This window comes from Acanthopagrus latus, chromosome 2 (assembly GCF_904848185.1).
Source record: "Acanthopagrus latus isolate v.2019 chromosome 2, fAcaLat1.1, whole genome shotgun sequence".
Classification (NCBI taxonomy): domain Eukaryota; kingdom Metazoa; phylum Chordata; class Actinopteri; order Spariformes; family Sparidae; genus Acanthopagrus; species Acanthopagrus latus.
Genome location: NC_051040.1, coordinates 15,581,717 through 15,609,615, shown reverse-complemented (window position 1 = coordinate 15,609,615; position 27,899 = coordinate 15,581,717). Strand labels below are relative to the sequence as shown.

General features: G+C 42.0%; 1 protein-coding gene across 3 annotated transcripts in view; it reads right to left on the bottom strand.

Annotated features, from left to right (window-relative positions):
* elna (elastin a) overlaps positions 1 to 26,360 on the bottom strand; it is a 51,106-nt gene extending 24,746 nt beyond the window's left edge. For 2 of the 3 annotated variants that reach the window (XM_037122823.1, XM_037122830.1), the window contains exons 1-6: positions 26,084 to 26,358; positions 25,511 to 25,663; positions 14,977 to 15,045; positions 14,239 to 14,286; positions 12,519 to 12,590; positions 12,033 to 12,059 (exon numbers count right to left, since the gene is read on the bottom strand). In XM_037122823.1, coding sequence (XP_036978718.1) covers positions 12,033 to 12,059; positions 12,519 to 12,590; positions 14,239 to 14,286; positions 14,977 to 15,045; positions 25,511 to 25,663; positions 26,084 to 26,141 — 427 coding nt within the window. In that variant the 5' untranslated portion in view covers positions 26,142 to 26,358. Of the gene's footprint in view, positions 1 to 12,032; positions 12,060 to 12,518; positions 12,591 to 14,238; positions 14,287 to 14,976; positions 15,046 to 25,510; positions 25,664 to 26,083 lie in introns of all 3 variants that reach the window. The other variant, XM_037122812.1, reaches the window with a different exon arrangement.
* Between the last annotated feature and the right edge of the window lie 1,539 nt (positions 26,361 to 27,899).

Sequence of the window (27,899 nt, the reverse complement as noted above, 5' to 3'; positions counted from 1 at the left end):
GTATGTGTGTGTGTCGCTGGAGGAGAAACATGAAGAGAGAGTGAAAACAGGCTTTTAGCCTATTCATGCATCATCTGGCCCACCTGTGCTCACATATGCATGACCCAGCCTGGCTCTGACAGGCGTGCTCAGGGCCGACCAGCACCTGCCACGTTGAACTCAATGATTTGAGATCAGGAGACAGGACGCAGACACACAGAAGTCAGAGGGTGTGTGTATGTGTGTGTGTGTGTGTGTGTGTTTGACCATGAGTGCAGGCCTTGAGCAGACATAAGGTTTAGACAAGGGAAAAAAAAAAAGGGAGAAGAAACTTTATGTTCTGACATCACCAGACACTGGGAAAACAAAACGCACTCAAGTAAAAAAAAATACTATCCTGGACGTTGTGTATTTTCAGGGTGAAAGTGAGAGAACATGCTAACAAAATCTGGATCTTTGTCAGTTTGGCATCCATCTTCTGATTGTATATTTGGGGGAAGGAAGCTTTAGCACAAAAGGTCTCTGTTTAGCCGAATTTACGCCCTCTTGTCAGCTCAAACAAGTGTGTTTTTGTTGGACTACTATTATTACAGCGCATCAGCTCACACAAATAGTCCTGTCTTAGCTCACGCATTATTGGAAGTCTACACCAGTGTTGTTTGTTGTCATGAACCACACACATGGAAAATCTGCACCGCAACCCTGATATCAAATCATCGCTTTTCTTTGGTGCTCCTCCCAGCATTCACTTGATTGCTGACAACTTGAAGGATTTTCTGCGCGCTAATGTAGTGGCTAATTTTCTTAGTGACCCTCAAGGCGTAATAGGAATCCCAAGAGACCACTTGAAACCCCAGCTGCCACTGGGCCTTGGACAAAGAAACCCTACAAAAGGTCAGTACTCCCAACAGAAGATGGAAGGCACCGAAACCCAATACTACACAGGAGGAATGACTGGAGGCCAAGGAAATTGGAAGGTAAGTGATGCAGGACTGCGATGCATCATAGTTTCCTCCGCTTAGATTTGAAAACGAAAAAAGTGTGACAGAAACATGGTTTACTTGCCAGTTTCCATTCAGAAAAGACCACTGGCTTTCACAGCTGTGCAGTGACAAGTGCACCGGCAGGTTGTTGAGGTGAAACCTGGGATGGTGTGGCAGTGAATAATTGAGCATCGCCCAGCGGTGGTTATTCATCCGTGGTGGCTGGTTTCAGAATGATCTCAGTGAGGGTACACAAGTAAGCATAAAACGTCTAGACCTTCTCTGACAAAGAAGGAGTCTTGTTTTCAAAGGGAGTGAAAATGTGACGAAGGACAGGCTGCCATATTCATCGCCTCCTGCTGCACCATGTCATGTGCGCTGGTCTTTATTCCGAAGACTGATGCTGGAATAAAACCAGCCAGACAGCATGGCAAGTTCTTTCAGTCACCAGTCATGTTCTCAAATGCTGGTCCAGCACAAGCGATGGATATCAGCCAGTGTGAACAGAAATATCTGGTTTCAATCTCAAAACTCAGACGTCTTGCTCATGCTCCGCTGGGGTTAGGTAAGGTAATCCTCTGTTTGAGAACCAGAGGAATACAAGACACATTAATCAAAACAGTGTCTTCGACCCTCATACTCTTTCTCTCACCCTTGTTCTCCACGATCCTCCATCTTTTTCCTCTTTTCTCCCCGTAAGGTGTCGACCAGACGAGAGGTGTTAATAGCAGCAACCGGAGGGAGCCAAACGTGAGAAGTGAAAGGCGGATTTGCTCGCTCCTTTTCCTCTTCTCCTTTTACCTCCTACTCTCCCCTTCTCTCCTCTACTTCGTGAACCAGCTGGGCCTGGTGAAGGGTTTAATTTAAGAGCCCAAAGAATTCCATGGCAAAGATCCACGGTAACTGTCGGCAGACGCGCAGAGAGCAGACTTCGGAGCTGGAGCTCTGGAATGTCCAGGAAATTTTTGGGACTTGTTTCTCACCGTATACTTTGTTTGGGCTCATATTTAATCAGGCAAGTGGTCGAAGGAGAAATATTTGTTTACTGAAAAGCCAGGGGACAAGATTACAGCTCATATGCCTCTTTAATAGCGTTGTCTGAAGGCCACTTTCTGTGTGCAAAAATGATTAGAGGGTCACAGAACAGAGATGAATTGGGTCTTGTGTTTCAGCTAAACACTGGATTTGTTGTACAAACCACCAGAAACCATCAAACCACAAACATACAAAGAGGAAGGCGTAGTTGATAGAAGCGTGCTATGGCAGTGCAAATGCTACAATTTTCTGTTATGTGATGGAAAATCTTCGGGATAATTTCTTCTTCAAAGGCTCTCCGGAGGTCCCCGAAGAATCCACATTTTTCTCCTGATTGACGGGCAGATTCAGCTCTTCGGCTGTGGTCCCATGTAAATTTTCACTTTTAAAGCTAAGCCCATCATTATGTCCTTCATTGTCATGACACCAGATTTTTATCGGTATCAAATTATCACACTGTTCCACTTCCAAGTTGGTGGATAGATTGCATTCTTACAAGGTGACGCAGGACGAGCTGGATGAAAGAGGGATGATGCAAAGTGCTGCAGTGATTCCAGATCGCGTGAGACAAGTGGACACACTGAAGCTCCCCTTTCTTACTCCCCCCCTCCCTCCGTCATGACCTCCTCAGCTCCTTGTCACTTCCAGGTTCTTTGTGCTGTCAGTCACGGGCACCGAGCTGTGAGGAGCCGGACTAGTCGCATGTTGGACTAATTAAGCATTCACACACTCACACCACTACACACAAACTCTCTCCCTCCCTGGCTGGTGTGAGCCAGCCGACTTTGGCGGCCAGCCTTTTATTGTTTTTGCTTTCCTCTTTCCATGGAGTCATTGACACTATCAATAAGAGGTCCCAAAGCCTCAGCCTCGCTCTGTGCCAGATGACCCCAAGTGCACAACTGCCACGGCTCCGACAGACAAACAAGGAAAAGGGTCTAAGGTTGCCTCATTCTCTGCCTTCTTTGCTTTCGGGGCTGTGTCCAGGTCAAAATCAGTGCAAGAACACTGGACCTCCAAACTGCCACATGAGAAGTTAGTCATCACTGGTACGGGTGGTCATTTTTTAAACTTTTATAGGGGGCGTTTGCATCATACTGAGAAAGAGAATGTGCTCTGTTTCATTATGGGTCGATGAAGCAACTTTGGAGGGTCCCACCAAACCCACGCATTTGGGCAACAGAACACACACATCATCTCAGAGACATTGAGCAAGTCTTATAAATGGCTCCAAATTAACTGTAACTGTAAAAGTCACCATTACACACCATGTCACTAGGCTGCCTTCCCAGTGACGTCTGCGGTTGCCTGACCTCACCGGCCTGAGCCCGTGTGAGTCTCTCACCTCCACAAACACAAGCCTTAACTCAAACACATCTGCAAAACGACCATTCCTGTCGTCCCTTAATTCAAACTGTGCTCGTTTGTACACCATATCCACTGACTTTGTGAAGTCATTGTTTGTGCTACAAGCCATACAGAGCAGAACATGCTATGGTAGAAGCTTTTAATTTGAGAAAACAGCTCTCCCTTTGCCCTGCTCCTGTGAGATTGAAAAGCCTCTGCTTTTCTACATTTGTATCTACCTCTAAAGGAATGTCACAGTTGCTCTGCCAACACTGAGCCCCTGAATTTGTCCTAAGCGTATCCCTAACCCAGTGCTCATACCATCGCCTATTTTAGCTTGGCACACACACTTCCAGCATGTACTGTACAGGCACGAGGACGAGGCAGAAAGACACTGCAAGCATTCATGGATGCAGTAGTAGTAGTAGTAGTAGTAGTAGTAGTAGTAGTACATGTTTTGAAAAACTGCTTATTTCTAATAAGTATGTTCGGTGTCTTGAGTTCAATTGTGCAAATTATCCATGAGAGGTGAGAAAACCAGTTAACAAACACAGCCTGTGGCCATGGTATGTAAAGTTGGCCAAGTGTGTTTCCTCTCCCAGATGGTCCACATATGCATCCAACTGCCAGTCCTCTAAATACTTCTCAGACAACTCAGGGTTGAGAAAAGAGACTAGTGTTCGACAGGTTGTCTCCACTCAGAATATGCACATCGAAACACTGACGTTAGACCCACTGAGCCGACCTCAGATGCATTTTCCAAGTCCCTCTGTCATCATAAATGTTGGGATCATCGTGCAGCCATGCGAGGAATTTCGCCATGACAAACATATGGGATGCTCTACAAAGGAAAACAAGTGTGGAAGATAAATTGTGTCATTGACAGTGGAAAATCTGTCTGCCAAATTGTACATTACATGTGTGTAGAAGTATTCCTACATGGGCTGCAACACACCAGGATACCTGAAAGGCCAACAGGGCCGGAGCTGAAGTCATTTTAAAATCATTCGTCTTCACACGTCATATTCAGCACCGGGTCTAGATTAATGTTTAGCAATCAACCAAACATTTCGATGAGGTAAGATAATATCCGTGAATTAAAATTTTAAAATGACTCAACCTCACTGGGAACTCAAGATTTATGACACAAAACCAATACAAGAATTGATTACTCACTAAGGACACCTTTAACTCAAAGACACTTAAAGCAAATACATCCCATATGTCACATTCTGCCTCTGTCATCTTCCTCACATTCCCATTTCCTCATAACCAACCACCAGACTCTCATTCACCTGCTCCCCTGTTCTCACCTTCCTCATCACTCTCACTCTCTACATACAGTATACCAGCCTAGATCCTTTGTTTGTTTCCCAGTTCATCCTCGTCTCTCTGGCTACGTTGAGACTGGCAGCCCAAAGCTGCTTTAAGGCATATCCAGATTGTATCCAGACTGATTTTAGGATGTCTGGAAAGCAATAAACCACATGAAATGCATTTTTTTGCAAATTGGATCCAAACCACTTTTGGAGGCCGTTTCAAATGCGATTTAATTCAAATTTCTGCAGATGCGTCTCAGCTCGAACATTAGGAATAGATCGAACATCGGTCCGGCCAATTATCTGGGCTGATGTTCATCATTTTTCTGGTTACCAGTATCAGTAATTTTTATGTGAGACTGCCGATAAACAGACTTATTTAAATGTGCTACTGTGGCTCTGATGCATCGGCCTCTCGCACAACGTCTTGTTGACACAACTATCTGCCTGGTGACACATCATCATTAATAGCCTATAAACAATGAATCTGTAACTAACTAGTAACTAAATGTATCAAATATATGTAGTGGAGAGGAAATGGTACCTCAAAATTATACTTAAGAACAGTACTTTAGTGTTTTGTACATGGGTTCATTCCATCACTTGTTGTTCTAAGTTTGACAGAGGTGAATATCAGTTCTAAATATCGGTTGTCGGTTTCTTTATTTCTAATATTTGGCCCTGAAAAAGCCATATCAGTCAACACCAACTGGGCGCTTATATCGGACTATAAGCCTCCTTTGTGTCACCTGCAATGCAGAATACAGTGGCGTCATCAAGTCCAGAGAGACAGAATTGCATCAGAGCAGCTGAGTTGGACTCCAGGCTGCTACAAGCAGAGCGGTATGGAAGACAACACGGAGGAAAACAGTCTGTGGAGTCACGCTGAAATAAACTGTCTGCTCCGCAGCTGAGCGAGATGATGGATCGCGCTTCAGAGTTGGAAAGCTGCGTCACCAGCTTACGAAGTTACTGAAGCCTACGTCATTACCATAGCAACCCCTGAAGATTTGTTGGATATGTCTAGACCTGAAAATCTGATCTGATCACTTTGAAATAACAGCACGGACTCTCTGTCTTTCAGATCTGATTAGAGAAACAAATTGGATTTCCTCGCTGTCTGAACTTAGCCCAAGAGCCTTGTACTTTGGTTTTCGGGCAGCCTGGACGTACTCTGTATCTATTCCTCGACCTGGACCTGATCCTGATCCTACATGTCTGTAAACACCAGCCTGTAAACTTATTTCTGTACGTCACATAACTCCACCAGTCTGCCTTTTTCGTCTGCTTTCGGGTCCTTTTACTCCTGCTTTCTCCCTCAACTGGGCAAACATTACATTTCACTACACCTAAGCTCAACCACAGGCTCTGTGAGGATCAAACTTGCCATGCCACGTATGAGGATATGTGACATTCTACGCCTCGTGTTGCACATTTTGATCAGCTACAGCTATGCAGTGTGGAACATGAACTCTCATATCATAATACCGTCTGTGTAACTCTCGACTCCTCGACTAGCTCAGTAAAACGTGGCAATACTTACTGAGTCACAAATCCATAAAACAGACCCTCTGATCTAAGAGACCAAATTACAGTTCAACAAAGTCCTTCAACCGTTGATCAGTCTTGATTGACTCTTCGGGAAATAAGAGCAAGAAACTTCTCCATCACTACATAAACAACATTTAGACTGTGCTGCCAGATGGACAGGGATAGAGGTACATGCTCCAGACCTGCTGGCAACTGGAGCAGGGGAGAGGCTGTGGGAGCAGGCCAACGGATGGCTCATCACGGTGAACATGGAAGAAAAATCAGAGTGGTGGTAACATGCTCACCAGAGAACAACATGACACAGGATGGGACGGCGAAAGGCTGGGGAGCTGTTACTGAGTCATACTGAGTTTCAGCATCAATTGAATTTGGGAGAAAACAGAGTTAGAAACTGTTACACGTGGTATGTGTGACTGATTAGACCAAGAGAAACTAATAAAGCCCTTATCTGATCTTGCTTTACGCCGATGTCATTTTGATGCTGGAGATGAATTTGTGAGATTACTGAAGATGTTAAAAACAACATCTGGCGACATGCAAGATGAATTGTTTGGGGAGCAATAGACTTTTCCAATGCGATCAAACAAGCTGTGTTGGCCGCGTGAACACTGGACGGAGGGGTGTTTGGGCTCTGATGTATTTGTTAAAAAAAAAGTCTCCCCTACAGACAGTTTATGTTCCAAGATATAAAAAATTGATGCTGTGACTTAGTATAGAAGAAACTGAGGAAAAGGAGGGACAGACGAGTGGGTGAGAATTGAGGAAAAGGCCATCGTTCACGTAGCTCCTGTGTCAGAATAAGCAGCGCTTGATTTATGGCGTCTGCTCATGTTTATGTTTGTCTCTGCGCTGGAGGAAGTACTGTCACATCCCCAAACTAATGTCAGGACGCATATTCAGTATTCATATGTCTGCACATGTGCTCACACTTGTGAGTACACACATATGAGGACGATAAACATTTGTATATAGCCTGATCGTCATTCACATTCACATGCAGATGCTTCCAGTCTCTGACAGCTCGGAGGACAGGTCTGAGCTCCAGTAATGAAAAGCATGTGTGCTCCAGGAGACTAAACCTCCTCCAAGCTCATCTTCTTTTGGCTAAACACTTTCATCCTCACCTCAATTTATCAGTCTCTTTTCTTTCAGCGAGCTCTGTAAGCATGTGTGTGTTGCCCGAATGAATGTGTGTGTGTGTGTGTGAGTGTGTGTGCGTGTGTGTGTTAGTGAGCGCTGGTATGATATATACAGTACACGATATGCTCCAAAGAGTTATCGGCCCTTTCTGTTCTCCTTGCCTCACCCTGTCTCTTCTCTGTCCTCCCCGTATCCATTCTGTCTTTCCATTTCTCTGCTTATCCTCTCTCTTCCTGTTGAGAGGCAGACAAGTACACTTCGTGCTTCTTCAAACGGTGACACTGACGTGAACCGGCCGGGTTTGAAGAATCAGGTAATTTGATGGTCTGTGCATTTTTTAAATCACCGGAAAACGCACACAACAGTCAAACAATTATGTTGGTAACCGCACATGAGCATGATGTGTAGCAGCGGCCTTTAAGTGAGTTCCAGCTTCAAGTGTTTGTCACATGAAAACTCAGAAGCACGTACGTATTCTAAAGCTGCGTGTCTCCGTCTTACTGCAGGGTGGCCTGCCCTCACAGAAATCATAAGAGCCAAGATTTAAGAAACTCAAAACAAAACAACTGGCAGGGACATGTTGCCGCATTGACCAATGTAATCCATCATTCTAAATTGTATGGGTGTTGCCGTTTTCATAAGCATGATTTTATCTTGAACCTAATTGTGAGGACTGTTTTCACAATTTTTCCATTAGCTCTAATTGTCATGTTTATTCAGTGGCAGTGACGAGCCAAAAGGAGTGTGATAGGGTAAGACGGATGACAAATGCGGACGTTATACGACAAGACGGCAGTTTGAAACTAATGTAGTTTAATACGGCAGCACTGTTATAAACAGTACCTTCATGGAGAACGCGATGGCTTGTAGTGCTGCTGAGCTGCACTGGATTACACTGTAACAATTTCCTTCATTTTGACTGGCGGTGCAACCTCAGAGACAAGATGGCACTTTTGTTTATATTTCTTTCGTTTTTGAACATTTTACATCACTGTTTTCTGATGAATTTCTTGTGAACTTGGAGCCTCTTCCCTCTGTCCAACCCACACCCATCCATAAACTCTGTCACCTCTCGGGATAAACAATAATAATAATAGTTTACAGAATATTTATAATAAAAATAAACATATTATGTATATTTCTATGTCTATTTCTTCAGTGGAAGTAACACTGAATGCTGTATACTTATGAAGTCTTGAAACCAAAAATGCAAAAAACAAATCCCATATATTATTTAGTATATGGCTCTTTTGTTTGATTGTGTATGTCATCACTATCCAAGGTTTATAACTTGTTCGTGTAGAGTAGCATTGAGGTTCAGCTCTGTTGAGTTACTGATGGACTGACTGACAGAGTACACCTGTTTGTCTACTTTTTTATAGCTTAGAAATTTTAAAGGAACTAAAAAAAAAAACAAAACAGCATTTGGGATAGTGACCAAACTGTCCTCCAATCAGAAAGAGTCAGTTTTTGACGAGATGGGAAAACCAGAGCGTCATTATTTGACAAAACAGTCGAGATTATTTGGAAATGGGACTCGAAAATCTACTTTTCTTTCAAATAGGTCCTTTAAGCCGACCACATTCATATTGCTTTCCTTTTGAATCAATTATGAACAACAAAACAGGTTCAGTGACTGGGCTGCCTGCTCATGGGGCTTCTGCTTTATCTTGCTGCTGGTGCCAACTCAAGGAAAAAAAGCCTTCATCAGCCAGCCAGCGTTTAACTTCCACTTCTGTCCGTTAGAATTGCTTTTTTTTTGACACACAGCTCGCAAAGCTTTATGTCCCTGGACACTAACAGAGAGCTGACAGCTGGTCACGCTCACTTACATTGGAGACTATAGTATTTCATCCATCTACTATATGAAATCTATAAGCCAGGCAGAGAAATAGTCTGACTGCTCATAGACTTTTTATAGCTCATAGACTGATATAGTTTTGTTTGACAATAGCATGTGAACTTCTGTGACTATCGCTAACAGTTTTTAGACGGTGAGAGAAAGGTTGGACAAACAGCATGCTGTCTGTTTTGAGTCAACTGGCGAGCTAGCAAGGACTGATGATGCAGCCATCCCCACCCAGACACATCCTTTCTCACCCTAAAACAGGCTATCCTAATGAGATAATAAAAAAAAAAAACATGGCAGAAACAGTAACCTCAATGTTTCTCGTTAGCTGCAATCTGCGCTACCTGAAAGTGACAAGAGGCTGGCCTACGAACGCCAAGCTTTGGCACTCTCACCGAGAGGATTAAATCCACCTCCGCTTGCGGGAACACAGGAGAGGAGATGGTGTCCAACAGCTGTTCATAAAGAGAAAGTTCCTCTTTCCAGTTTTCAGAGTATTGTCAAAGCTGGATGCTGACAGACTTCACAATTAGTATAACATTAACAAGGTCTTGCATGAGCTGCGCTGCAATTCACTGCAGTCACGCTACTCACATAGCCAGCTGCTGTTCTCCATTACTGGCCATGCAAGGTGCGTTTCTGCGGAATGCCGTGTCACCACTTGGCTCCAACTTAAGAATGAACGGCAGCTCTCTCGATGTGCGCGCATCAAAAACGAGTTTAACTGTTGTTCGCGTTTGTGATTCATGATTACATGAATTCTGTTTTATATACATGAATGGTAAATATAAAGGGGTCAACGTTTTTCCATATGCTGGTTGCACATAATGTCTTCTGGCATGTTTTCTGCGGCACGAGCCAAACACTGACTAACTGAAGCAAATTGATTCAACCTGCCGGTGATGGAGGTAAAGTCATATAAACTTCATACTTGTAAGCAGGACTGCAGGAACTGGTGAAAGAAATATTTTAAAAAATCTCAGTCGGTAGCGCGCGCGACCCATGTGCCGAGGCTCTGCAGCGGACCCGGGTTCGACTCCCGGCCCGGGTCCCTTTGCTGCGTGTCACTCCCCGTCTCTTACCCTGTTTCCTGTCTAACTCTTCAGCTGCACTATCAAATAAAGCCAGAAAAGGCCAAAAAAATACTTAAAAAAAAAAAAATCATACTGTGATTATTTTGACAGATATTGCGACTGTGACATGATTCACAATAAGTTCATTTTCACTGATAAAACTATTGAACTAGCGATCATTTGTACCAAACAAGAATGTTTTCTTACATCTCGAGAGCAGGATTTGTAGGTCAGGGCAGAGCGTTTAAAACGATTGCAGCTTCTTGTGATTTGGATATTTCACTTCTGTTACATTTCAGTTCAGTGTTGAGCCTTATTTTGAACCTGTCAAGGCTCCACGAAACATTAGTTTCTTCAGTGAGCTCACCTAAGAGGGCAATGTGCACGTCTACTGTGAAGGTGTGTAGAGAGATGCCCTATCCAGATCTGGACAGTTTTAGGAGAGATTATTCAGATGGACTGATATGAAAAGTTGCCACTGATGGAGATTACTGATTACCAGCATGAACAAGAAACTATTACTGATCCTTAACTAATTCAAGTCTCTTGTTTTATTCAGAAGGTGTAAAAACCTTAGCTGACCCTGTTCTCTCTGCGTCAGATGTTTTCTGTTCCCATACAGAGATTAATATGAACTGTGGGTGGGAGCAACCAGACCCAAATTGCTCCAATTAAAAAAAAAACCCCAAAAAAACAAGCAGCTGCTTTAACATCGTTGCCTTCCGTTTTTCTCACTAACGTAATTTATGCCATGTAAGCCTGGTGAGGTGGAGGGAGAGCTTATGCATACAAAAGCCAGGGCCATGCTTCCAAAGTAACGCTCTGCTGATCCCCGCCAAAATCAACTTCCACTAAATACTTGATATTAGGTCATTTTCACAAAATGGCTCTCCCGCAACTCTTGTCGGAGGGTGGGGTTGTGGCACTCCAGAGGGACCCTTCTGTAACCTGCTCCATGTGTTATCAGGACTATTAGACGATGGCTTGGTTCCTTATCTCTCTAAACACAGAGAGGTAGGCTGAGATTGTATCAGGAATTAAACGACGACGGCTTAACATTGCTAAAGCACAGATACAGCTCAGACTGTAATACAGCAAAGGAAAATATTTACTGTACGGTATCAGTGAGAGGGGCCGAGGTAAATTTCAACACGGAGGTTTCCAGATATTGTAAGGGTCTAGTATTACAATAACAATAATCAGTGCTCTGGCACCATTGTTTGGCAGGCGATGATGGCTGTTTGCACTCTGCCAATCATCACCTCCAAATGCAGCAGAGGTGTAGGAGTGGTGGAGGGATCTCTGTGGGCTCCTACCCAGCCGGGACGCCCCAAACAGCTGCCAGGCCAGTGTAAAGCAGCCCCGACGAAAACACAGGGTGATAAGAAAAACCCGGTGACAGCCAATCAAAAGACTGTTTCTCTTACGTTATTGCCCTGCGTCTGTGCAGGTCTCCCTTCTCTGCTGGTGTGTGAACATAATGTAGTCTATACATTAAGCTGTTTTATCCAGCCAATAACAATACATTCTGCTTCCTTCCTTTCCAGGCACTTCAACAGTATATGTAATGCGGAGGGATTTTCCATGTTGTCAAGGAACAAAATCTGCCTCTAATAAAGCTTCTTGAAACAGCTTATAAATTTGTTCATGGAAGAATTTTCTCACAAGAAAATGTGGATGTATTTTACATGATAATTTAATATACAGTGTGAACACACACTACATACACTTTACATGAATACATGTTTCAACTTACCTGGTTTAGGGGCCTTTCCACCTGGTCCTGTTGGGTGGAAACATGTCCAATGAATATGTGCTTTTGCTATATAGTTCTGTAAAGGTTTTTAACTACCTGTCACTATGTCCTAATATTGGCAATAACCATGATACCAAAAAAATGTTAATAAAACACATATGATACAGTCATGTGAACAATCCAGCACAGATCAATTTGATTTTCATTCGGTTAGCTTTTCACTATTCGCTAAGTCAAATTGTTCTTTTTGTTATTTTTTGCATTTTCAGTCGAGAAATCTGGCTGAAAGAACAATTTAAAGATGAACTTGACTGACTTGATGGATTTTCAAAACATTTCTATAGATATGGCAAGATATCATTGTTATCATGATTTCATTTGGCTATGATTATATATAGTCATAGCCCAAGCTATAGTGAAGTTCTGAAGTATATTGTGACAGCCTGAATAAAAATAGGCTGAAACTACAAAAAAGTGTCCTCATACCTGCTCCATAGCCAGCACCTCCTGGTACCAAACCACCTTGGCCCCCACCTCGTCCTAGACCTCCGTAACCTCCTGTTGTCAGGATTAAACACACACAAGTGTGACTGAGATCACTGCTGTTATTAGAGTTGTCAACATTTATCATTATCATCTGGTAATAATGTTCACGTCATGTCATCATGTTTAATGGCCACAATTTAGGGTTTCCTTTATTAAGATCACAATGATAATTTTTATTGACTGCTGAGCTTGTATGAGAGAAAACGGCCTTTAATATCCAAACCTCAAAATGTCGTCCAACAAACAGGCTTGACAAACACATTGTTTATTGCCACAGCATTTCCCTAGAATTTAATTAATCTTAGCCTGTGGTGGCGTGACAAGAAAGTCTCACCACGTGCTTCCCCCAGATCTGACCACAACAAAGCTCTGTTGACAGGGAATCGATCTTTACAGCAGCTTTATTTTCTTCTTGTGTTTGAGAACAAATATTCTATGCTGTTAGTTGTTTCAGCTTGCACACAGCAACTTTCAACCAATGGTATAGAAATATCAAATTTCAAAAGTCTCAGTTCTTCCTGCGCTCTTGGCTTGAGTACAACCGGCTTTAAAAAAAGGTGCGCAGGGTTAAACTTGTCCTGCAAATGGAAGCTGACTCCATGCCAGGACACTGCCTACAGCTGGTGAACTGTTGCTAAAATGGACCATGTATAAAGAGCTGTGAGTATCTGTTATGAATGTGTATAATGGCAAACACTAGATAGAATATCTGTGGTTGTGCATTAAGCCCAATGGCCATTTGGAAAAGAAGGTCAGAAGCCTGAGAAAGCAACGCAGCTTTCGTGAGCATGCACACAGCACTGGTTTTACTAGGGGACCTGACAAAATTTAGAAATGACCTCACGTTTGTGTTTCATGTGGCGCATTTACATAAATAAGCATGGTGTATTATACTCGTATTGACTGACATTATCCCCTGCATGTGATGTCAAAGCTTCAAGTAACATCAACTTTCAGAAGCACAGTGTCTGTTCCTCAGCATCCACATTATTAATAGAGTTAAGAGTTGATTTGCCCATCCTCTGCATGTGTTACAAGCATAAGTACACATTTTCAGCCCTTTTAGATCAAGTACCAGATGTCTTGCGGCTGTACTTGAAAATAACAACCTTTTGTTGCTCTAATCTTCTCTGTCATCACCTCTAAATGTCAATATAGTCAATCTCACAGCACAGCTGTTGACTGCTGTTCCACATATTATGAGCGGCGATCAAATTTCTTAGTTATTTAGTTGTCCGACAATTGAAAACAGATGCATACATTCCTAAATCAGAGACATGCTGATTCACGAAAGACTGATATTATCACATGAAAAATGTGTCTGACAAAACATGGCCAGTAATTTGCGGAGGAATTTTTACTTAGCAAATTACGGACAAGGCAGATTCACACACGATTAAGATCACAGATCCTCCCTCCTTCACAATTATTAAAAAACAGTGATGATGGGGCGAAAAACATTGTTTCTTAAAACTGTATGCAAGACTTGAATCCCATTTTTTTTAAGTCACTACATAGAAACAAAAAAGTTGGAGTTTCTTCTTCTCAAATCACTGAAAAACTGGTGCATGTACCAGTTCATGATAACCCAGATGCAATTCTTAAAAGCACATTTTATAAACAGGGGAAAAATCATAAATCAAATGTCTCTCCTACTTACCTGCAGCTTGAGCTGGTTTATAGCCTACAGGGAGTCCGCCAGCACCGCCTTGTAAAAGAATAATCATATTAAAGTATTGCCTTATGATATTTCTACATGTAACAATGTATGAACTGGCTCAGCAATTTATCATTTGACTTTCTTTAACAACACCAGTGGAGCGTGTGTTACATTCTACTATTTTTTAAATGTGACCATACAGTGAATAAAAGCAATGAGATATGTTGTTCCCCATGCATGTGCATATGTATGTATGTATAGTTATATTTGTACTTGTGCATGTTAACTCTTATAGGATACTGTCTAAGCCTCCTATGTTGTTGGTTGCTGAGAAAATGCAACATTAACAATAACAATATCAAAACCTAGTTAACAGATATCCACAAAACTTGGAGAGGGGATGGGTCGAAGCCCAGAACAGACCCCATTAACTTTTGTTTCAGGATAAGGCATTTTTCAGTATTTTTGTTTATGACTCAATGATCTTGATGAAAAAAAGTTATATCTAGGTGGTATCTATAAATAAGAAAATATTGGGCCTTGGCTTGTCTTTATACTCTACAGAGTGGCATTTATTTTCTTATAGTAGCATTGCTGTTTCTTTTTAATAATGCTTCTGTCTGTTAGTCTAAATTCACTTTTATAACTCTGCTACAGACAAACAGACTTTGTTTGTTGTGGCTGAGTTCTGGATTATTTTGTTTAAACTATCCAGACAGCAATTGGAGGCTCTGTTACCTGGAAAGTATCCAGTTCCTGGTCCGGTGCCTCCTGGTCCAATTCCAGCACCAGCTGGTACATACACACCTGGAACACACAACAGACAGAGCAAGAGGTCACCATCTATCGCCAACATGTGTGACACTAGCTAAAACTGAGGCCGAACAGTTCTCAACCATCAATGTTTTTTTTTTCATTGCAAAGCGTATAACGGCATTTCTAAACAATGACCCTATCAGATAGACATTCTCAAACACTTTCATCATCTGTGACCCAGACAGCAGAGCCGAAATTTGTCCTTGGCATATACATCTGCAGCGATGGCGCGCGCAACGAAACGTGAACACAGCAGCTCCAAACGCAGTCAGAAAAAAGAAAAACTTTATAGGCTTGATTAGGACAGAATTTCAATTGTTTTCACTCTGATGAGGTATTGCAGTTGGAGGCCTTCCCTCAGAATGCGGCTGCAGCACTGTGGACACCCAAAACCCCCACCTACATCCCCTAGCCTCATTTCTCGCCTGATTTCTGGCTGCAGCCCAGAGTAACTCCTGAGATGGTCGTTCTGGCTCCCAGACACGGTGGCCTCATGTGTGCAAGCAACAGCTACAGAAATAAAAGGAAGGGGAGGATGAAAAAAATCCTGCAGTTGTTCTGGGACGACTAACAGCTAAATCCAACGGGACCAGTGAGCTCAGGCCAAAATCACAAAGTTATATTTTTTAAGGGGAAAACCTGGTTTATATCACTGAAAATGCAACGCAATGGAGAGAACGGGTCTGCAGAACCAAAATGATTGTGTTGAATGGCTCTTACATGTGTTGGGAGGCCAATTAATTCAAACCACATGTCAAAGGCGTTCATGTGTTTATTAGCGAATACTGTGTGAACACTATTTGAGTTCCGTCCACTGAGCGCAGCCATTAGGGGAAGAACATTACATGGTATTACTGTCTGATCCAGTTGAATGAAAATACATAACACATTCCACTGAAAAATGCCAAAAAGGAAATATCTATGTGGTTTATTAAGTATGATTGCAAATTGCTCCGTTGCAGTGAAAGTGGCTTTGATTCTTTAACTTACAAGCTGAGACATTTAATTGGTTTTATGCCACAATCAGTTTTTTCTTACTATTGTATTGTTGAGGTTAAGAAATTGAGCAGTCAGCACCAATAAGTAAGAATCGACTGCTGGATTGGTTGTGACGACATTATAGTATAGAGCATATCAAGGATAAAGAGGGTATGGCTTCAGTTTGTGTAGAAAGATACAAGAATCTGAAACTGCAAGTTTCATTCTGAAACTCTTGACACGACTGTGAGTTGTTTATGTCGAAGTGAGCTCGAACAAAGCTGTATTAAGTCCCCCAGAACTGTACTTCAAATCTAAAAGGTTAAAAAATGTTTGTCTGTTTTAGTTTAGGAAAAATTCTTGAGCAAAAAGCAGAGTGCCAACAGGGGTTTACAGAGCATGGACATGTGCAATGTAGGCGAACGTGCCATAACCTTTTCTTTTTCTTTTTTTTTTTTTCAGCTGCAGCACTAAATGGGAACAGTTATGGTGACAACTGTGGCTTTGGACGAGAAATGACCTAATTCATGAACAAAGAGAGATGTGAGGAACGTTGCCTTTAAACTCATCCTGACTGGGAAGATTTGGGCCCTGGATGACGGTGGAACTGATCAGATTTCTTGAGGTTTGGCCTTGTAATGCTTAGAACTGACTAAAGAAAACAAGAAATCCTGCAGGCTCAAATAAATAATAATGTCCAGGATTCTGCATTTGATTATCGGACAGCGAAGTCGATGCAAGTGACGTGTGTGTGTGCATGCGTGTCAGTTTGCCCTTGCCACCGGCTCCATGGCAGAGCTCTCAGGTGCAGAACACCACAAGACGGAGTGCAGTGATTGTTCTCGAATTCTGCTCCTTCATTTCACAATCAAAGGGAGGATTTCCTGTCTCGGCACTGCAAGCGAGGCAAGAGGGAGTGTGTGTCTGCTCCAGTTTTCCTTTTGCTTAGAATCCCATCGTGCTACTGTACTACTTTCACAGGGTGCATTCAGTTCACTGAGACTGTGCATCCAAATATGGCACACACTGACCTCTGCCAAGTGACCTGACCTAACTCAATAAGTTTGAAGATTTCCTCATGATTGTATAATTATCGTCATCATCATCATCATACGCGTAGATTCCTTGTGAACTCAGCCAGATCATGGGAATGTGCTGGAACGTGTGAGGAGGACAAGATTGACTTGTGGAACACAAGGGATTAGAAGAGGCAGAATTTATTTTAGAGTTGACTCCGGTCGAGACTTTGTCCTGAGTGTTTGTGATATGATTCATCTTGGTTTATGAAAAATTCTGGGAAAGATGATTTTGAAAATGTTTCACCATGTCGTGAATTGGTCTTTCCAGAAATGTCTCATCTATTAAAAATCAAGAAAGCTAACAATACCGCATTATTTACATTTAAAACGTGGATGTGGAACAGGAAAGACAGCGTAGAGTCAATAAATGACTGCCTGTTACGGGGCCCAGCGAGTAAGTAATAAAAAATGTCGCTGTCAGTGAAATGCACTGATGGTTGCGACCCCAACAGCCATTTTTTTAAGGTTGCATTATGAGCTCAGCATTGCTCGGAGAACATTTAGAGGGTGATGATGTACATGCGCTCACAGGAATCCTGACAGTGATTTGAATTTATCATCGCTCCTCATGGGACTTGAACGTGGTCCAACTTCAAGCCTCACAGTTGACAGGGTGTCGGTGAGCGAGGAACGCAGCCAGTCCTCAGTAAAGTGGGAGATAAGTCAAATGAATATATACATGGTCATGCTGAGCGAGACACTGACACTTAGGGCCCATTGTAAAGATTATTTCTCTGTGTCTGTCAAGTGGGCTATAAAGTGGGACACATTTGGACGGCTCTCCATCCAAAGTGTGATATCTGTCTGTTAGCATGTGCGATAATCTTATTTAGTTTTTTCCAATGGCATCCCAACACATATATCCCAGACAACTGATTGAGGTGCTACTGCAGAGACAAGTACATGAATAATTCAACAGCCTCACCTGTGCTGCTATCACTGGGGCCAAAGGACGGGGGCCCCTCTGAGCCCGACTTCTAGAAACAGTGCGACTCCACACTAAGTCTGAACAATGTCCTGAACGAAGGCTTGAAACATTTTCAAGGTGATGTGATTGTTTTAAAAGATGAAGATGAACAGACACAGGATTAAAAAACTGACCTAAAAAAACTCAGCAAACCACAGACACGTGGAAGGTTGATCACATTAAATACTTACACCACTCACACCAATCAATATTTTCAAAGACACCTGGGGAGATATATATATATATATATATATATATATATATATATATATATATATATATATATATATATATATATATATATATATATATATATATATATATAGTAAAAAAAAGATAATTCAGAATTGCCTTTTATAAAATCCAAAATTCCCCAGAAAGTGTCTTAAAGTAAAACTCTCAATGTACATGAATCAAACCTTAGTGTAAAAGCATAATTACGATGAAAGAGGCTTAGAGATTTACTGTATTTTCGGTTTTGGGTTAAGCTCATTTTCAATGTGCGGGGCAAATTCTATGTTGCCACCAGCTATTTCTAAAACACTAAGAAGGCTCGGCACAACATGAAACTTTGCTTGTAGTATCATCATGGTCTCTACACATGAACACGAGCACTGATAACATTGTTTGTGTACACAGAGTTTACTAAAAAGAAGGTTTTTGAACAGCTCACTTTAGCAGATCTTTGCATAAGTTGCATTTTGGCGAGAGTTTCACTTTAATTGTGGGGTTTTAGATAGACAGCAATTTACTTGTAACATATCCTCCCTACTGTAATGCATCAAAGTCTGTAAAGCCGTGTGGACAATCTCAACATGACAACATGCCATCCATGGCTAAAGGATAAGGAAAGCACTCCACCAAACAATAACAGTACGGAGGCTCCATATCAGCAATATGTTTTATTTTAGAACACAGAGGTGTTTTGCAGTGAATATTCTCGAAGCTCAAAGGCTTAAATAAAAATCAATTTCATAAACAACACATGTGCACGCAGGTGTTTTCACAAATTCCCTTCTTTTGAATTCTGATCAAGTGACGTCGTCCACTAGGCACGTGCTAATAGGTGGAATGAACCGTGTCCGGTGCCTCGTATATATACTGCTGCACCATGTCATGTTTCAAGTGGTGACCGGGAAAGTAGGACGTGATTTGTTTATCAACTGGTTAGGTGGTGAGATCATTTATTTGATATTTTCGACTGAACATCAAAACTGGCGATACCGCCTCGTTATGATTCATGAATTTATCTCTAAATTACACAGGTTTAAAGCACTTTGCTTTATGGGGGATATGGGTTATTGAGCTCACAAATAATGACTGAATAGAAGTTGGGAAATTGTAAGTCAGACCTTGATTTGTTTAACCAATGACGGGTTTTTCCATAGTACCTCCCATGTTAATGACACTTTTTACAATTGCCCTTTGTGACTTGAAAGAGTTTAGTTTTACCTCATTTACAACAAGCTGGTGAGTAATGTGACATTTCCACGACCCTGTGCTGCGGTTGTATCATAATTGGCCTTTAACAAACTAATCAAGTGCGTACGAGAAAACAATTTGCATGGTAGTGACTGTAGGCGTACAATAAACTTGTGTGAGTACATACACAGCACTCACACACACAGCCTCACTAAAGTTAATCGCTGCATTCCCCGTCCTTTACACAAGACTTACGGGACCATTACCATTCATGATCACAGCGCTACACTCCGCATAGTTGGGTCGGGCTTAAAGAGTCGTGTTTACACCACCTACACCACCTGATATTTACACAATTCTGCCCCACTATTTCCATCACTTTCGATGAAATGAAATACCAAAAAATGCTTTGGCAAACCAACAACTGTTTGCTGTGTTCAGACGTATCCAAAACCACAGTCCCAGTAGAGGAGGTTTGGTCCTCTTTGGTTCTGGAAAGCTCTCATACTGCAGCCCAGAGCAACAGTGTAGTGAAGCAAACACTGCGGTTCCTGGCACCCTGACATCTCCCCGTTATCAGACATGTGACAGCTGGCCTACTATCAGTCACCCCATGCACTCGCTATTTTCCATAGCATGTTGGAGGGTGGAGGAGGAAAGTGTGAGGAGCATCAAAGACAGTAAAAAAATTAGAGTGAAAATCCATCAATTTCTTGCACTCCACATTCATTCCTTCCCCTTTCTTGGCCCTCACTCAGAGATACTTGAAGCAGAAGCAGTCTGAGGTGGCACAGATGCTAATATTTAATGACTAAGAAGACTCGATTCTAATGTTGTCATTGTTCATATGCTTGCCTCAGGCAAAGCCTTACCACTGGAAGCGGACAGGAAATCATTACAAGATTAGGAAAGACATGCCTTTGAAACTAAAAAAGGGTTTGCGGCAGCTGTGAACTCTCCTGTAAAGGTTTTTCAGAGCCTAGTATGACGAAAGAATAATCCATGGTTGAGGATAACCATCAGCAAGTGGGACAACAGTTCCAGTTCATGACTTCATTCTAGAAACGGCATTATGCCCTTGTACCATAAAGAAGAAGTGACACAGTTATTGGTACACTGTCAGAAGAACAATAAAAGGGCTACATTCAGTATGTGTCGATTATTTAATTTCGACAATTTGATTCACCTTGTGTTTCTCGTACCTTTGTATGAATGATAAATGCCAGGAGAGGTAGCAAAAGTACACACATTGTTTACTCAGGTAGAAGTACAGATACCTGTGTAAAAATCTCGAGAAATTCTGATTCCATTTCATTACTAAAGTAAAAGTAAGAAAGTGCAAGTTTTGATATGTACTCAGAGTATAAAATTAAAAGTGAAGGATGTTTCTACCGGACATTTATACACAAAGCTAATGGAAACACGTGTCACAAGTCGGAATCAGCCGAGCTGTCCGAGCTGTCCATAAATGCACCAGAAAGATAGTTGATTGTTGAGTTTTATTCCCAAGATGTCAATACCGACATTTTGGATTGGCAAAGTTTCCTGACCACTGCAAAAAACTGAGAAAATCCAGGCAGATGGCTGCAGAATCCCTGCAGATATGAAACACTAACACATCTTTTCTCCAGATTCAAGTCTTTGTCTCTGTCTCTCTTTCCATCTTGTTAAATCTTTTTACATAAAAAAGGATTGATAACTCCCCTAAACGGTTTTAAAACTAAATTAATCAGCCTGTTTTGAAAATATCAGGAGTAGAAAATAAAAAGTTGTACATGAACCTGAAAAATGTACTTTACTACCCACCTCTGAATGTCAGAATTATGCTTCAGAATGAACTCCCTGAAATACTCGAGGTCTACATCTGACTTGTGTGAAAGCACATGATTGAGAGCGGAACAATCAATCACATTTATGGACAAGATATTGACATTTGCTACTTTCCAAAGTTGAAAGCATGAAAGCATAAAATCTATGATTTATGTGAAAGAGAGCAAAATTTTAATGATCAGTCCGGTCCAGTATGCAGACATTTTCTAGAGTGTGTGTGGGGATTGGACATAGTCTACAGTAGTTATGTTTTGAAAAGCGCTTATAGAAATACTGTTTTGTTGGGTTAAGACCAATTTAATGATGCCAAAGACCAAAAGGTTTATCTCAAGCAAAGCGCACTGAAAGTAATGCGACACAGCACACAACAGAGGATTTTGATTATATTGACGTAATGTGTTTAATCTGATTTTCTTTTTATTGCCATCTTTTTTTTTCATACCATCATCATTACTTATTGTTTTTGTTATTAATACAACATTTTTATACAAATGTCGTGCTCCTGTTGTCATGTTGTTTGTGAAGGTAGACGAGTTTGGACATCAGTAGGCAGCGGCAGGTCGGGTCAGGATGAAAACATTCCTGACAGGAGCCATTTCAGATTGCTGGCCCAGTGAGACTGCTCCCAGCAACTAACAGCCTGGTGAGGTCTGCTTTCAGAGTGGCTGGAATGAATCATCTGAGTTAATGTGCTTCTTTGTTGAAGACTTGGCAGCGGCTGTACGCAGACCAAACAGGGAGATTCTGGGGCTGACAGTTATCCACAGCCACAGAGAAAGAGCTAAACAAATTATTTACATATATATTTTCATAGCAATCGCGAGGACTCGGAAACAGGCCGTATTAACATATACAAGAGTGATGCCTTTGTGAGAAACAGGCATGCTGGATCAGTGAGTCATCTCTCTGTGAAGGAACTGGATTGCGTTAAACAGTCCGTCAGGTTTACAAAGGTAAGACTACTGATAGTAAAAAAAAAAAAAAACGTGCACGGTGCGAAGGAGGACATTTGAATTATGTGTCTATTAAAATAACCCATCCATCCCAAACCTCTGGTCTGATCACTGAATCACTTTCAACCGTAGTTACAGTGAAAATGGCGATAAGAAAAAAAAAACGGCCAAAAATGTGATCGCCTCTGGCACGGCGCTGTAATGCAGAGAGTGACTTCCCAGCCAGGCAGCACTCTTTGATGTAAAACTGCAATCCACTGTCGTCCAATCTCTTCACACTTTCCCAGGACTGGTGCCAGAGTGAGACACAAGTACATGGAATAACAGTTCTTTCACAATAGCAGACTGTGGTCGGTCAGTGCTTGTAACCAAATGGCTCTTTCTCTGAATGAGGTCACCTCGCTGTGAATTACACCAAACCCCTCAACATCAACAAATTAAAATGCCTTTGTGGTTCCCTGCATTAAAGAAGCTGAAAACACTGGACAAGAATGTCTCTGAAGAAAAGCCTGCGTATCTCGCTCAGACAGCACTTAAGATGGTCTATTTCTCTGATTGCAGTGTAGAGTTGTTATACACTGGGAAGCCTTTGTGTCACATTAATCCAGTGCACTGTGGTTGGCACTAAACCTTGCCAGAGGAGGGATTAGAGCCAGAGAGGTGTACTCAACACACGCTCCCAATAAAGCCTGAAGCACCACTTGTTTGGGGAATTGAGACAATCAGTTTGGTTATCTACCAGCAGCGCTGCGATAATGCTGCTATTCATCACTGGTGCATTGCGACAGCCAATGCATGGCATCAGATCTGCACTGATTTCATATAACTTCACCAAAAGCCAGGCGAGTGTCACTGATTAATGCATTAGATTCCCCTGAAGTCTCATGGCTGAACCTGGCCATCGCCAAAAGAGGCACACTGACTTCCAGCAGTACTGAAAACAGAAGACATCACACAACTTCTTTAATTCTGAGATTGTGAAAGAACAGAGCAGCTATTTTTCCCTCTTCATCCCCCGCTGGCCTCTGCTCGACAGAGAGTGCTATTAACTGTGTCCTTCATAAAAGCCAAACTGATGACTTTGGCAAAAGTCCACCAGAGAGGTAGTCTGGAGGAATACAACACACATCAAGGTAAGAATCAGAGATGTGGGACACTTGATACACTGAGTAAAAGTTAATGACGAGAAACAAACTGGCACAATATGAGCTGCTCGCCGTCCTTTTTACTAGGAAAGACAAGATTAATCTTGATAAAATTCCTAAGTTGAGGAATCTTTTCAAAGAATTTAATCATCCGTCTCAGCCTGGGTTTGATTCAGTTATCAAATGTAGCAACAAAAAAAACACAGAGGCCACTGAGACCGAGCTGCGTGAGCACAAATTTATTGCTGATAAGAATAACATCCAGCTCACTGTATCTATGAGACAGATGTTGTTTGTTTGTCACATGTAAGGTAAGTCTGCCTGATCCATCATGAAAAGGGAGAACCGACAAACATATCAAAGAACCTGCACAAGGTCGCAAGATAACAGGACAGGGGGCAAATTTATTAACAAACTCCTTCCCAGATGTTTCCTATAGGACCATAACTCATTTACACTTGTTGATGGAAAACACTCAGACAGGCCCTGCACTCCATCATAATTCAAGGGCTGAATTTCGCAAGAGGAGTTATTTGCTGCGCAGAGACGTTCGATGAGTGGTGTTAATGAGGTTCTTGTTACTCACAAATAATTGACCTTTGGACCATCCCGAGAATGTTTTGTTTCACTTAAAATGCACACAGATGGAACTAGTTTGAGCGGCACAGCAAAGTTTGATATAGCTGGATTCAACACTCAACTTGAGATCAAAGTTGCGCCGCGAAGCCAATGTGGATATTTGTTGGCTGCGTTACCTGTAATATATTTCGCCTGCATGCACCTCAAAATCTCCACTGATATGTGGCTGGCACAGAGGAACTAGCTATGAGACAGACAGGGGGAGGGCAGATACATTTTTTGGATGATACAATCTATGAGCTGACAGAAACAGATTAGGCAGACACTGTCAACATGGTCAAACTGAAGGAGGCAAACAAAAGATGAAGCAAGGAAAATGAGACTTTATATGGACAAAATATTTCTTTCAGGAATCTAACGATCGGAACATAATGCTTCTAAAAGGGACACTTGGATGCTGGAAAGTTAAGGAACATAAACAGCCGTGACTTTTAAGCAAATAAGCACAACGAAAAAATGGCTGGATTCCAGTATACCCATCCCCAGATGTTAAACATGTTTTGCAGTTGGGGACTGAATAACTCAAGAGAATCTCAGCCAAAACACAAACCAAGATTCCAAATCAAAGCAACGCAGATTTGGGAAAAAAAGGAACCTCAGAGGTTGAATGAGAGTGGGAGGAAAGGTATGCTTCACTCTCCGTCTCTCTCCGCCTGAATCGCAGAAGCTGCAACTGAAAACTACAACTGAAGATTACCCTTCAAATCTGCATGTTGCTCGTTCGTGGATTCATCTTCAAGAGAAGACCCGGTCAAAGCTTTCAAGGTGACACATATTGGACACACTCCACCTGGGAGTCGGGCAGGGATGAATTCAAACTATGTGCTCTTTGCTAAGAGGAAAGAGGGACCAGCTGGATCCTTCTCCTCCTGACATGTTAGGATAGCGTCTGCAGCCATGTAAACATCACTACGTATGCGTGGATGTGTGTGTGTAGGATGCAAATTAACAGTGTGAAATACATCAAAAATACATAATCATGACTTGATCATATGATGAGGCAGCATTATTACAAAGTTAAGATGAATCGGGTCCAGCACTGGACAGTAACTTCAATCAACATTGTAATCATAAGACGACTTCCGTTCGATTTTTCCAGCAGTAGTGCGATGGGACTCAGTAAGCGGAGCCAGAAGATTAAACAATCTTTAATTTTCATCCTATATTATGGGGGGAGGTTAAATTATCAAGTTAAATTCATTCAACTAATCGTAGAATCAGAGCAATGTAACTGCAGAACTGATTTGGGAGTAAGCCAAAAGACACAATCAAAGTTAGCACTGTTATTGCATGTTAATTCACCGTGCAACAGATAAATAATACATAATTTGAATACTAGATGTGAGATGATAAGGCATGGAGAAAAAAAAAAATGCACCTGTTCTTAGTCTGTGATTGATGCAGCAAAGATCGTGGCTAAGCTCACCTGTGGCACACACTTACCTCCTTGAAGAGAGGGCTGAATCAGTGCAAAGAGGAAGAGTCCACAGAAGAGCAACAGAATGTTTCTGTTAGCCATCTCGCTCCAGAATGCACCACCCCTCTCCCGATCAGATGGTTTTATTCTCTTCTGACTAATTACCACAAGCCAGAAGTCTGAGAGAGCAGAGAAAAGGGTGAAAAGGAGATGTGAAACTCAAAGTCATTAAGAGAGGGCAGAGACTACAAGTTCAATGGATCACTTTGCTTTTTTACTCCTCTGTCTGGTGTTGCTGTTTTTATTCTGGTCACTCCTGCCAACAGTACAGACGCTGCTGCCAGCGAAGGAAGAGAGAGAGAGGGAAAGAGACACACAGAGAGAACAGAGAGAGAGAGAGAGAGAGAGAGAGAGACAGAGAGAGGGAGAGAGACAGAGAGAGAGAGAGAGAGACAACCCCCCCTCCCCTCATCCAGAAGGAATTGAACTGTCTGCCAAGCATTTGCATGGACACTGAGCATACTTATCTATAAGAGTCGAGAGAGAGAGAAAGAGAGAGAGAGACTGAGGAAGAGCAAACCACATACCCTGATAATTACCTGTTTGCTGTGGCTTCGAATTTTTCAGCTGGTTGGTTTTCAATAAAAGCAGTAACATTAGTTCGGCTGCTTCTCCTCAGGAAGTGAAACAGAAAACTTTAAAGCAAGGAGGGAAAAGAATGCGGCGACTATCAGCGTGTGTCCGTGAAAATATTAGAACATATTAGAAAGTCAATGCCTGCCTGCATGAATAAGCTGGAAATAGCAGCGAACTCTGTGTGGAAGCCAGTTTAAAGGGGTTCCAGGGAAGAAATGAGAAGACTCTCGGCAACACCCGGCGACGACGGGAGCAAAGAGCAAAACGCTTGAGAAACATCAGCCGACTAGTCTGTGCAAACTCTCGGCCAATTCATCAGGATAATTGTCAGTGTCAGTCCTGTGACAGAGATCAGGGGTCCAGCAGGGACCAACCTCGGTGCACTCTCAACTTTAGAGGCCTTTAATGACTGTTACAACTGTACTTCAGTGGATGGGAGCAGATAGACTCGACCCCTGTCTACACAGTTCCTTCACGACCAGTCTGACTTACTGTATGTGCTTTTAGCAGCAACTTCAAAGCAGAGATCATCAAATCCTGCATATGGCTTCAATATTTCTTAGAGCTCAAGCATTGCGGCAGGGGATCCTGCTCCTTCCTGAAATTACTTTGTACAGAAGCAGTCACCTACTGGATATCATCAGACCAACACAGGTGATTACGTCTTTATTTCATTCTGGCACATGTTTCTTTTAAAGTACCAGTGGGAAATAAAACAACTGCTAGAAAAAGCCTCACTACAATCTCCTTATGGGGATCTGAAGACTCCTCTTCATTCACCAAATATAATATCAACAAATCACTGTTAACGCCTGGTTCATTTTTTCGCAGATCTTGTGTCCATAGGAGATTTTCATATCACTAACAGGACACATCCTCTCTAGACACCTATGTTCAGATTAACCTTGGCTTAGCATGTCAGCCCGTTACTTAGGAAACACCTCATCTCTGACAACGCTGTCATTGTCTGTCTTTTCGTCCAGCACTGGGACACATTTTTGGGATTTCGAGTAGAAGAGACTGAGCAGAGGTCCTTTTTACTGGCAAGAGCAGCAGCCAAAGTCATTACTCTCTCAGACACAAACCTGACAGACTGGGCTGTTGCACGCATGCTAATGGCTTCTGCTCTCCAAGAAACACAGTATCCTTCATATTAGTGAAGTCCACCATTAGTGGTCATATTCCCTCATGCTGATTTCCTTTAAGTTAGGTCAGGCATCCTTGCAATATCAGCTGTTCAAGTTTTGATCAGACCGAAAGTAAAGCATATTTTCACTTGATTTATGAGTCAGCTATGGATAAACTTTGCATTTTTTCACTCAAGAAGAAATATCTATTCAAGCCGTTGTCCTTCTCTGCAGTTCCTGTAACTTACATGTGTCACACTCAAATCATTTTATCCGGATGTTTAATGTTAACACGCCCTTAGAGACCAATGTACATCAAAATTAAGTATTTTTTCACTTTCTATGACATACTGAAGTACTGTAAAACTAGAACTGCCAGCTCACACTTGAATGTCAAGTTGCAGTTTAAATCCATGCCTGTCTTGACACAAATGATACTGTGTATGTAGCAAAGACTGTGTATGTAGCAAAGATTTTAATTTCCTCTAGTTTGTTTCTAAATGTAAGTCACCACTAAACTGGCTTCAGAACTGATGGAGATGGTGCCAAAACAATCACCTGAGGCTCATTATCATTTTTAATGCTCAGTCATTTACAACTCTCTCTTTCTCACGCTCTTCCCCCCACTTCTTAATCAGCTGAAATGGGCATT